Source organism: Pelodiscus sinensis, chromosome W (assembly GCF_052426305.1).
Source record: "Pelodiscus sinensis isolate ZL-2025 chromosome W, ASM5242630v1, whole genome shotgun sequence".
Taxonomy (NCBI): domain Eukaryota; kingdom Metazoa; phylum Chordata; order Testudines; family Trionychidae; genus Pelodiscus; species Pelodiscus sinensis.
Genome location: NC_143084.1, coordinates 8,706,289 through 8,719,121, shown reverse-complemented (window position 1 = coordinate 8,719,121; position 12,833 = coordinate 8,706,289). Strand labels below are relative to the sequence as shown.

The following is a 12,833-nucleotide window of genomic DNA, read 5'->3' as shown; positions in this document are numbered from 1 at the left end:
CATGGACACACCCAAAGAATGGGGGCTGTCACCTGAGAGCAGCCAGCAGGGAACATACAGATTGGCCTCTGACCAGGTGACCTGCTACATACTAGAAGAGGCCAGGAAGGAGGTATAAAGAGGCCATGTGGTCGATGCCATTTTGTTCTCAGCTCAGCACTTCATCCCAGAGGCAGCACTGCAGGGATCGAAGAGCCCGGAAGACCTGTGAACCCATCCTGACCCTAGGATGTGTAACAAGAACTTTTAAACCAGCAGCTGTAACATCTCTGCTAGAGCCTGCATCGAAGACTGGGAGATTCGGTGCATGTAACGTACTATTCTTTAACAACCTGACTCTCATGCTTTTCTTTCTTGTGATAATAAACCTTTAGTTTTAGATTCTAAAGGATTGTCCCAGCGTGATTTGTGGGTAAGATCCAGAGGGTAAATTGACCAGAGATCTGTGGCTGGTTTCTTGGAACCAGACAGAACTTGTTCGGGGTAGGTGGGATTGGGTGCTAGGACCCCCCACCTGTGTATAGGCCCGGGGCCATCTGGGGCACGGATATTGCTGGGGTGTCGGAGGGGTTTTGCTCATGAGGCTTCAGGCAGGCTGCTGAAGTGCTCTGTGGGACTGGTTTGTGCCCTGTTTGGAGAGGTCACCAGTCTGGGGGCTGCAAGGAGCCCCGGATTTGAGCAATTCGCCCTGAGCGGATGCCCTCAGCTGTGCCCAGACACGGCCCGGTCGGTCACAGTAGCGTAGGTAGAGAAGGGGTGTAAGTGGACGAGAGCTGAGGAAGTGTTGTTCCAGGTCAGCCATAAAAATGTTGGCATATTGTGGGGCCATGCGGGTGCCCATAGCAGTGCCACTGGTCTGGAGGTATATATTGTCACCAAATCTGAAATAGTTGTGTGTGAGGATAAATTCACAGAGTTCAGCCATCAGTTGTGCTGTGGCATCATCAGTGATGCACAGCCGAATAAAGGGGAATAATGACATCTCTGGATCTGCTGGCAATGCTCCTCCTAATGCATCCCAATATGCCATTAGCCTTCTTGGCTACCAGGGCACACTGTTGTCTCATATCCAGCTTCTCATCCACTGTAACCCCCAGGTCCTTTTCTGCAGAACTGCTACTTAGCTGGTTGGTCCCCAGCTTGTAACTATGCTTGGGAGTCTTCCGTCCCAAGTGCAGGACCCTGCACTTGTCCTTGTTGAACCTCATCAGATTTCTTGTGGCCCAATCCTCCAATTTGTCTAGACTCATAGACTCATAGACTCATAGACTTTAAGGTCAGAAGGGACCATTATGATCATCTAGTCTGACCCCCTGCACAGCGCAGGCCACAGAATCTCGCCCACCCCTCTTAGAATAATCCTCTCACCTATGTCTGAGATATTGAAGCCTTCAAATACTTTGAAGGCCCCAACATGCAGAGAGTCCTTCAGCTGTGATCTGTGCCCAATGCTACAGAGGAAGGCGAAAAACCTCCAGGGCCTCTGCCAATCTACCCTGGAGGAAAATTCCTTCCTGACCCCAAATATGGCGATCAGCTAAACCCTGAGCATGTGGGTAAGACTCACCAGCCAGACACCCAGAAAGTTCCCTATAATGAATGGTCAATTAGTTACCAAGATCATGTTATTTCATCCAACCATCCCCTTATCATAGAATCATAGAACTGGAAGAGACCTCAGAAGGTCGTCAAGTCCAGCCCTCCGCTCTAGGCAGGACCAATCCCATCTAAATCAACCCGGCCAGGGTTTTGTCAAGCCGAGACTTAAACACCTCTAGGGATGGAGACTCCACTACTTCCCTAGGTAACCCATTCCAATGCTTCACTACCCTCCTAGTAAAATAGTTTTTCCTAATATCCAATCTGGACCTCTCCCACCACAACTTGAGACCATTGCTCCTTGTTCTGCCATCTGTCACTACTGAGAACAGCCTCTCTCCATCCTCTTTGGAACCTCCCTTCAGGAAGTTGAAGGCTGCTATCAAGTCCCCCCTTACTCTTCGCTTCTGCAGACTAAACAGACCCAAGTCCCTCAGCCTTTCCTCGTAGGTCATATGCTCCAGACCCCTAATCATTTTGGTTGCCCTCCGCTGGACCCTCTCCAATGCGTCCGCATCCTTTTTGTAGTGGGGGGCCCAGAACTGGACACAGTACTCCAGATGTGGCCTCACCAAAGCCGAATAAAGGGGAATAATGACATCTCTGGATCTGCTGGCAATGCTCCTCTTAATGCATCCTAATATGCCATTAGCCTTCTTGGCTACAAGGGCACACTGTTGACTCATATCTAGCTTCTCATCCACTGTAACCCCCAGGTCCTTTTCTGCAGAACTACTACTTAACTGGTTGGTCCCCAGCCTGTAACTATGCTTGGGATTCTTCCGTCCCAAGTGCAGGACTCTACACTTGTCTTTGTTGAATCTCATGAGATTTCTAGTGGCCCAATCCTCCAATTTGTCTAAGTCACTCTGGACCCTATCTCTGCCCTTAAGCGTATCTACCTCTCCCCCTAGCTTAGTGTCATCTGCAAACTTGCTGAGGGTGCAATCTATCCCCTCATCCAGGTCATTAATAAAGATATTGAACAAAACCGGTCCTAGAACCGAACCTTGGGGTACTCCACTAGAAACCGACCGCCATCCTGACATCGAGCCATTGATCACTACCCGCTGGGCCCGGCCTTCTAGCCATCTTTCTATCCATCTTACCGTCCATTTATCCAATCCGCATTCCCTTAACTTGCTGGCAAGTATATTGTGGGAGACCGTATCAAAAGCCTTGCTAAAGTCAAGGTATATAACATCCACTGACTTTCCCATGTCCACTGAGCCAGTTACCTCATCATAGAAGCTAATCAGATTGGTCAAGCACGACTTGCCCTTTGTGAATCCATGCTGACTATTCCTGATCACTTTCCTCTCATTCAAGTGTCTCAAAATGGATTCCTTTAGGATCCCTTCCATGATTTTTCCAGGAACCGAGGTAAGACTGACCGGCCTATAGTTCCCTGGATCGTCCTTCTTCCCTTTTTTGAAGATGGGCACTACATTTGCCTTTTTCCAATCATCCGGGATTTCTCCTGATCTCCACGACTTTTCAAAGATAATGGCCAAAGGCGCCTCAATGACATTTGCCAAATCCCTCAGTACCCTCGGATGCATTAAATCCGGGCCCATGGATTTGTGTACGTTTAGCTTTTCTAAATAGTTCCTAACCTGTTCTTTACCCACCAAGGGCTGTCCATCTTCATCCCATCTTGCTTCACTTAGAGCATTAGTCTGGGAGCCGACCTTGTCCGTGAATACAGAAGAAAGCATTGAGTACTTCAGCTTTCCCCACATCATCTGTCACTAGGTTACCTCCTTCATCCATTAGGGGCCGCACACCCTCTCTGATCACCTTATTCTTGTTGACATGCCTGTAGAAACCTTTCTTTTTATCCTTCACATCCTTAGCCAGTCGCAATTACAATTGCGCTTTCGCCTTCCTGATACCCCCCCAGCATTCTCGAGCTATACATTTAAACCCCTCCCTGGTCATTTGTCCAAGTTTCCACTTTTTGTAAGCTTCCTTTTTGTGCTTAAGTTCACCAAGGATTTCCCATGTAAACCAATCCGGTCTCCTACCATGTTTGCCTCTCTTGCTATGCATTGGGATGGTATCTTTCTGTGCCTTCAATAAGGCTTCTTTAAAATACTGCCAGTTGTCCTGGACTCCTTTCCCCTTCATGTTAGCATTCCAGAGGATTCTACCCATCAGGTCTCTGAGGGAGTCAAAATCTGCTTTCCCACTCCCCCCCCTCAGGGTTTTGGTCACCGTCCCCCAGTGAACCTAGTTTAAAGCCCTCCTCACTAGGTTTGCAAGCCTGCCCGCGAATAAGCTCCTTCCTCTCTTCGTTAGGTGGATCCCATCTCTTCCTAACAATCCTTGTGCCTGGAACAGAGTCCCATGGTCGAAGAAACCAAAGCCCTCTCTGCGACACCACCTGCTCAACCACACATTTACTTCCTCAATTCGACGATCCCTGCCCAGTCCTTTCCCTTCAACAGGGAGGATGGACGAGAACACCACTTGCGCTTCGAAATCTTTGATCCTTCTTCCCAGCGCTACATAATCCGCAGTAACCCGCTCAAGGTCATTCTTGGCTGTATCGTTAGTTCCCACATGGAGAGGCAGGAAGGGGTAGCGATCCAAAGGTTTGATCAGTTTGGTAAGCCTGTCAGTCACATCCTGAATTCGAGCTCCCGGTAAGCAGCACACCTCTCGAGATTCCAGGTCCGGATGGCAGATGTATGGCTCAGTCCCTCTTAGGATGGTATTCCCGACCACCACCACCCGTCATCTTCTTTTGGGGGTGGTGGTCATGGAACACCCATCCCTAGGACTACGCATCCTAGGGGGGGACATGATAGCGGTTTTCAAATATCTAAAAGGGTGTCACAAGGAGGAAGGAGAAAATTTGTTCCTCTTGGTTTCTGAGGACAGGACAAGGAGTAATGGGCTTAAAGTGCAGCAGGGGAGATTTAGATTGGACATTAGGAAAAAATTCCTAACTGTCAGGGTGGTCAAATATTGGAATAAATTGCCAAGGGAGGTGGTGGAATCTCCCTCTCTGGAGATATTTAAGAACAGGTTAGATAGACATCTGTCAGGGATGGTGTAGACGGAGCTTGGTCCTGCCTTGAGGGCAGGGGGCTGGACTCGATGACCTCTTGAGGTCCCTTCCAGTCCTATTATTCTATGATTCTATGATTCTATGATCCCATGCCTTCCAGTAGATGGTGTTCCCTTGCTGTTTCTTCCATGTGAGGTCCCTTCCAAAGCATTCAGCACTGCAGAGCCTGTGGAGAGAGCTTGAAAGAGATTACTTTCCTCTATAGCATTAGGGGATTCCCATGCTGGCCTTTTTCCCATTCTAGAAGTTACATGCTGCCGGCTCTCTTCCTGGTCCCGTACTGCCCTCTCTGGCTCTTCCGCCTGCCGTGCTTGCAGGATTAAACGCTGCCTTCTATCGAGGAAGTCTTCATCCTCTCTGATCAAGCATAGGGTCGACACTTGGGACTCCAGTCCTCTAATTTTTTCTTCCAAAATGGCGACCAGCTTGCACTTAGTGCAGATGAAATCCGTTCTTTCTTCCAGGAGGAAGACAAACATGGCACATGCTGTGCAGGTAACAGCAGCAGACCCATCACCATCCATCACTGCTGTCCTGGAGAAAGGATTTAAAAAGAAAGGCAAGAGAACCTCGCCCCCTTCCCTCTCCCTCTCTAAACTCCCTGTTAGCACTCACCTGTTCACAGGCTCCTTGGTCGCTTGCCCACTGCCTTATAAAGCCCTGGACTGCCTGAAAGTCCCTCCCCCTACCAAGGCTCAGCCAATCAGCAGAGGCTTCTAGAATTCAAACTTTAATTAGAAGCCAACAGTTTCCACCTGTCACTCATAGCACACACTCCATGAAGGAGAGGGGGAGGGGAAAGGGGAAGTGAAAGAAAAAAAAAAGCCTCACTCACAAACACAGGGGAAAAAACAAACAACAACAAAAAAAGAACACACACCAACCCTCACTCACAAACACAAGCCCAGCACACAGCAAGAAAGCCCCAATAACATCACACACTTCCCTCAAGAGTCCTGTATCTGCTTCTCCTTTACCTGGAGAGCTCCCTCTCAAAACTCCCTGTTCGCACTCACCTGGTTGGTCCCTAGCCCTGAGCCAAGATTGGCTGCACCGAGACCCGCCTGTCACCTCGTCCAACTCTGATTCCGACTGGGACAACCACGGCGGTGCCGAAGATGCCGGTGCCAGCACTGGGTGATGGGACTGTGTCTGGGACCCCGACCAGCGCCGAGTAGGCCTGGAAAGGGAGCAGCATCTCAGACTCCTATATCTTGACCTTGGCCTGGAGACCGACCTCTGTGTCGAACGCTGGTCCCTTGGTGCTGGTTTGATACTCAGTGCCAGACTCTCTCGCCGTGCCGATGGCGGGGAATGTTGCGCCAGCAACGGAGGACCCTCCGAGGAAGAAGAGCCATCCTGGTACTGCTCAGTGGACTGTGGTCGGCAGAGCATACGAGCCTTTCCCCTTGAGCGGTGTGGGCCCGGTGGTTTGTCCCACACCATGGACACCTCGGCTTCTGAGGTTTCTATCAGGTCTCTGGCCACTTCAAAAGTGTCTGGTGTCGAAGGGGAGTTTAAGACCTGCACTGGGCTCATTTCTCTTGGTGGCTGATCACGTGCCGGGCTCAATGGCCCCAGTTCCGGGGCCAGAGTCAATGGTACGTCCTGGACCTCCTGCACCAGGGATTTCCTCCGGGCCTGGTCCTGTCTCTGCTGGCGTCTGTGGGGGGACCTGCCTCTGTCCTCTCTCCTGCCACATGGTGCCGGCAAGGTAGATTTATGCCTCGGCACTGTCATCTTCGGTGCCGGGGATCCCCGGCGCCAAGAGTCTTTGGCCGCACCCGACTTCTGCACCGTGTCACTCATGGAGGCCAGGGCACTGTGCACCGAGCTGGCTCCCGGGACCAATTTTTCGGTTTGAGGGGGTTCTAACGCCACCTCCATTGGGAGTTGTTGGAGCCTATGCTTCCTGTCCTTTCTAGTACGGGGCTTGAAACTCCTGCAGATTCTGCACTTTTCTGTACAGTGTTCTTCACCCAAACAGTGGAGGCATGCATCGTGAGAATCGTTGTTGGGCATATGGCACTTACAATCTGCGCACGCTTTAAAGCTTGGGGTGTTAGGCATGCCCCGGCATCCCAGAAGGGCTAAACACTTGGGCACTCACCCACTGTTCTTGTATTTGTTTGAAGATCTTTATCCCAAAGCCTGAGATGAAGACTAGGAAGACAAGAGCTACTACTAGGGACTAGGCGCTTGCTAAGCAAGGGCCATCTACAGTTCCAACGTCGCCACAGACGGTAAGAAGGAACTGAGGGAGGGTAGGGTCGGCAGTAGTATATATGCACTCATATACCAGCACTACTCTAGGGGTCTCCACAGCCGCCCCTACGGGAGCTGATAAGGGAAAAGTTTCCGACATTCATGCACATGGTGCGTGTACACCTGAATTGGAATCGATTTGAACAAGCACTTGAAGAACAACTGTTAACCATTTTCAACAAAAATGTACACAAATATATCTGTCATTTGAGTATTGAGTACTGAAAAAGCTTAATTTAATGCTATTCATTGCTGTTAACCAATCATCTACAAGACAGAGGTACAACCAGACAATCATAGCAATTCAATGGAAGTATGTATGTTACCAGCTTTATTCTTGGCGAGTTTTTTGCTGCTTGCAGTTCCTGCCCCATAAGTCACTCCATCAATAATCACCAAAGCTCCAAAAGGCTCACTTGGGTTCTCTTAAAATAGGGGAGAGAAAAGCTTTTCAAAATTCCAATCTTTCAAAAATAAACACTTTAAAAACACACACACACTAAAAATAAAATAATCAAGAATATGTGACTGCCCCATACTTGGAGATTTGTTTTCTCCTTCATTTGACCCTCACGAGATCTGGAAAATAACTGTTCTATAAAAATTACTGCTCAGTTGTTTTATATATAAACATATGAATCTTTCCTCAGAAGGGAAATCTCAACCATGAAATCATCACTATCATATGTACGTGTTCAGAATTAAAATACTGTGACTGTAGTATACTGTGAACACTTTATTTGAAATTTCTGTCAATATTCAGGTTCTACATTCCATATAATGTTTTGGAGTCACTTAGGGTACGTCTACACTTGCACCCTAGTTCGAACTAGCAGTTCGAATTAGCGTTTTGCTATTTCAAAATAGTGCATCCACACTGAATGGACTCTGAATCGGAGTTAAGGCTGGCCGGAACCAGTTCCAGCAGGGCATCAGGTCAGGACTTAATGTGTGGGGCTGCTGCCTGAGGCTATCTGAGGTCTGTGCTTAAAGGGACCCGACCCCCCACCCCGGACAGACAATTCTCAGGTTTCCCTGCTTGCTTGTCTGCCTCGATGAGGGACAGCAAAGCACTCAGGACACCACATGGAATTCCCTCTCCAATAATACATGTGATGAGATGGAGTAAAGCGGAGGCAAGGAAGCTACGTATACCTTTGGGTAAGGGTGATTAGAGTGTGGCTGGACGAAGCAATGAAAACCTAGCAAATAGCCACAGAAGAGGTAAAAAAGTGTGATCTGCTAATTGTGTCACTTTTAGGTTGCCTTTGTTATATAATGTAATTTAACTCATTCAACCACAACCCTAAGGATGGATACTAAGGATAGTTGCTCCCCTGGATCTTTGTCCAACTTGGAGTCTCTCATGTGGCAGATAAACTACCTACATCAGTTTTCATTTCAGACTATGTTTCCAGCTCAGAGGTATATAGTAACACTGCTTCTGTAGTGCACACGCACACACCCAGGTAAGGGAGGGGTAAAGGATACAGAAGATTACGTTACTTTTGTTGTAAAAACTAGAATTTGGCCCACAGTATACTCTCAATGTGGACACAAGAACAAATGGATATAAGCTGGCTAGTAGGAAGTTTAGACTTGAGATTAGATGAAGGTTTCTAACCATTAGAAGAGTGAAGTTCTGGAACGGCCTTCCAAGGGAAGTAGTGGGGGCAAAAGATCTATCTGGTTTCAAGATTAAACTAGATGGGTTTATGAAGGGGATGGTTTGATGAGATAACATGATCTTGGTAACTAATTGACCATTATCAGTGGTAAATAGGTCAATGGAGGGATGATAGGAATTACTATAGAGAACTTTCTGGGTGTCTGGCTGGTGAGTCTTGCCCACATGCTCAGGGTTTAGCTGATCGCCATATTTGGGGTCGGGAAGGAATTTTCCTCCAGGGTAGATTGGCAGAGACCCTGGAGGTTTTTCGCCTTCCTCTGTAGCATGGGGTACAGATCACAGCTGGAGGATTCTCTGCATCTTGGCGTCTTCAAAGTATTTGAAGGCTTCAATATCTGAGATATAGGTGAGAGGATTATTCTAGGAGGGGTGGGTGAGATTTTGTGGCCTGCGCTGTGCAGGGGGTCAGACTAGATGATCATAATGGTCCCTTCTGACCTTAAAGTCTATGAGTCTATGAGTAAGATGCTTACTAGGAAAGTCTCCATTTCTTGCTGCTTTTCAGAATCTCCAAAGCATTCAAATAAGTAAACAAAATTATTGTGTTGAAGTTAGAATTCATGCAAACTTACCACATTCAAAGAAATTGTAAACAGGGCGGACCTTTAGGACTCGTTGCATATATTCATGCAGTATGCAGACTTCAGACTTCCCATTGGGATTAATAACAAATTCTGGGAAAATAAAATAGTGATAGAGATGTAGCCGTGTTGGTCTGGTGTAGCTGAAACAAAATACAGGACTATGTAGCACTTTAAAGACTAACAAGATGGTTTATTAGATGATGAGCTTTCGTGGGCCAGACCCACTTCCTCAGATCAAATAATGGAAGAAAATAGTCACAACCATATATACCAAAGGATACAATTTAAAAAAAAATGAACACACATAAAAAGGACAAATCACATTACAGAACAGAGGGGGATGTGGGGGGGGGGGGAAGGAAGGTGAATGCCTGTTAGTTAATGATATTAGAGGTGGGGAAGGGGAAATGTCTGTGAGTTAATAGTATTAGAGGTGATAATTGGGGAAGCTATCTTTGTAATGGGTGAGATAATTGGAGTCTTTGTTAATTCCCCTGCGGAGAGTGTCGAATTTTAGCATGAATGCCAGTTCAGAGGATTCCCTTTCAAGTGCAGATTTGAATGTCTTCTGAAGTAGGATGCAGGTTAGCAGGTCATTCAGACAGTGTCCTTTCTGGTTGAAATGACAAGCAACTGTTGTCAAACTGTTGTCAAACAGTTGCTTGTCATTTCAACCAGAAAGGACACTGTCTGAATGACCTGCTAACCTGCATCCTACTTCAGAAGACATTCAAATCTGCACTTGAAAGGGAATCCTCTGAACTGGCATTCATGCTAAAATTCGACACTCTCCGCAGGGGAATTAACAAAGACTCCAGTTATCTCACCCATTACAAAGATAGCTTCCCCAATTATCACCTCTAATACTATTAACTCACAGACATTTCCCCTTCCCCACCTCTAATATCATTAACTCACAGGCATTCACCTTCCTTCCCCCTCCCCCCACATCCCCCTTCTGTTCTGTAATGTGATTTGTCCTTTTCATGTGTGTTCATTTTTTTTAAATTGTATCCTTTGGTATATATGGTTGTGACTATTTTCTTCCATTATTTGATCTGAGGAAGTGGGTCTGGCCCACGAAAGCTCATCATCTAATGAACCATCTTGTTAGTCTTTAAAGTGCTACATAGTCCTGTATTTTGTTTTGGGAAAATAAAGACATTTCATTTAAGTAATTCCAGTCCCTTGAAAAAACTGTCTTAAAAAAATCCCAAACTGCAAGCTACTAAGATTTAAAATGCATGAATCTAATTATTATGATAAATGCACATTACTCAAACATGCATCACTAAAATTTCAGAGTCCATTTTTAAAGGCTTTTAAAACAATTACTAAGAAAATAAATCTCTGAACAAATTCTGTCAAGAGTGATAAATACATTATTTTAATGAGCCTACTAACGATTCACTTTGCTGCAGCCACTGATGTTTCCTGACATCCAAGCATAGAACCATAGAAATGCAGGGCTGAAAGGGACATTAAAAAAGCCGTAGACCAGTTTTTAAACTAGGAGATGGGGGAAAGCCGATTGGTGCGGAGAAGCACGTAAATCGGACGGAGACTTCTCTTAGGGTATGTCTACACTACAAAGTTAGTTCGAACTAACGGACATTAGTTCGAACTAACTTTCATAGGCGCTACACTAGCGCTCCGTTAGTTCGAATTTAATTCGAACTCACGGAGCGCTTAGTTCGAACTAGGTAATCCTCATTCCACGAGGATTAAGCTTAGTTCGAACTTACTAGTTCGAATTAAGGGCTGTGTAGCCCCTTAATTCGAACTAGTGGGAGGCTAGCCCTCCCCAGCTTTCCCTGGTGGCCACTCTGGCCAACACCAGGGAAACTCTACTGCCCCCCTCCCGGCCCCGGACCCCTTAAAGGGGCACGGGCTGGCTACGGTGCCCGTGCCAGGTGCAAGCCTGCCAGCACCCAGCCAGCAGACCCTGCACCTGGCACGGATCGAGCCACCCACCCGATGCCCCCCAGCCCTCCCCCTCTTCCCGGGACCAGGCTGGCAGCTCCCGGGAGCTTGCCCGGGACCGCAAGAGGCGGGCACCCGCCTGGTCTAGTGCGGACATCGTGGACCTCGTCCACGATCTCCGCACTAGGCACAGGAAAGTGGTCGGCTAGGGCAGGAGAGCTGCCAGCCTGGCCACCCAGAAGCAGGTTTGCATGAAAATCAAGGGGGTCCACTGAGACCCCCGACCCTGAGCCCTGAGCTTAGAATGGCCATACTGGGTCAGACCAAAGGTCCATCTAGCCCAGTAGCCTGTCTGCCGACAGCGGCCAACACCAGGTGCCCCGAAGGGGATGGACCGAAGACAATAACCAAGCCATTTGTCTCGTGCCATCCATCTCCAGCCTTCCACAAACAGAGGCCAGTGACACCATTTCTACCCCCTGGCTAATAGCATTCCATGGACCCAACCTCCATGAATTTATCTAATTTCTCTTTAAACTCTGTTCTAGTTGTAGCCTTCACAGCCTCCTGCAGCAAGGAGTTCCACAGGTTGACTATTTGCTTTGTGAAGAAGAACTTTCTGTTATTACTTTGAAGCCTGCTACCCATTCATTACATTTGGTGTCCTCTAGTCCTTCTATTATGGGAACTAATGAAGAACTTTTCTTTATGCACCCTCTCCACACCACTCGTGCTTTTATAGACCTCTATCCTGTCCCCCCTCCGTCTCCTCTTTTCTAAGCTGAAAAGGCCCAGTCTCTTTAGCCTCTCTTCATATGGGACCTGTTCCAAACCCCTGATCATTTTAGTTGCCCTCCCCTCTCCCACCCTCTTTCTTCCCCTCTCCCACCTCCTTTTCCCAGTCTCCCCGAGTTTTGTTCAATAAAGAGAGTTTCTATTTTTGAACACACGTGTCCTTTATTTTGTACATCAGGAAGGGAGGGGTAAGTGGAAGGAGGTGAGGGAGGAATGGGGTATGAGCCCCCGATGGGGAGGACTGGGGTGGCTCTGCGGGCTCCTCGGGGTGGAAGCTCTCCTGCAGCCCCCCGATTGACCCCCCCCCCCCCCCAGATGGCAGCCTGTGGCAAGTGCAGCTGGGCTGATGGCCGAGTGCTGTGATGTGCCGAGTGTGGGCACTCAGGGCACTCCAAGCCAGGACTGCTTTGCAAGCGGGGCACCCCTGAGAACTGTCTGTCCGGGGTGGGGGTCGGGTCCCTTTAAGCACAGCCCTCGGCTAGCCTGAGACAGCAGCTCCACGCTCTAACTCCTAATCTGATGCCCTGCCGGCACTGCTTCCGGCCAGCCTTAACCTCAGTTCAGGGTCCACTCTGTGTGGACATTCTAGTTCGAATTAGCAAAACGCTAATTCGAACTAGTTTTTAGGTCTAGATGCACTAGTTCGAATTAGCTTAGTTCGAATTAACTAATTCGAATTAAGTTAGTTCGAATTAGCGCTGTAGTGTAGACATACCCTAAAAGTTTAGTGTTCGTGTTGTTGTTATTACAAATTTTACAAGTGTTGCCGTCTATGATAATCTTTGGACAATGTTGTATGCAGTTAATTATTCTTAAAATGTAATTACTTTGTCGTGTAAAAAACATAGTGGCGTCTTTTTACAGCACATGGCCCCACCCCTTCAAGGTCAGCCCATGGCCA

General features: G+C 47.8%; 1 protein-coding gene across 2 annotated transcripts in view; it reads right to left on the bottom strand.

Moving 5' to 3' along the window:
- LOC102445971 (microprocessor complex subunit DGCR8-like) overlaps window positions 1-12,833 on the bottom strand; it is a 139,239-nt gene that overhangs the window by 42,424 nt on the left and 83,982 nt on the right. For both annotated transcript variants that reach the window (XM_075914705.2, XM_075914702.2), the window contains exons 8-9: window positions 9,203-9,304; window positions 7,267-7,365 (exon numbers count right to left, since the gene is read on the bottom strand). In XM_075914705.2, coding sequence (XP_075770820.2) covers window positions 7,267-7,365; window positions 9,203-9,304 — 201 coding nt within the window. The remainder of the gene's footprint in view (window positions 1-7,266; window positions 7,366-9,202; window positions 9,305-12,833) is intronic.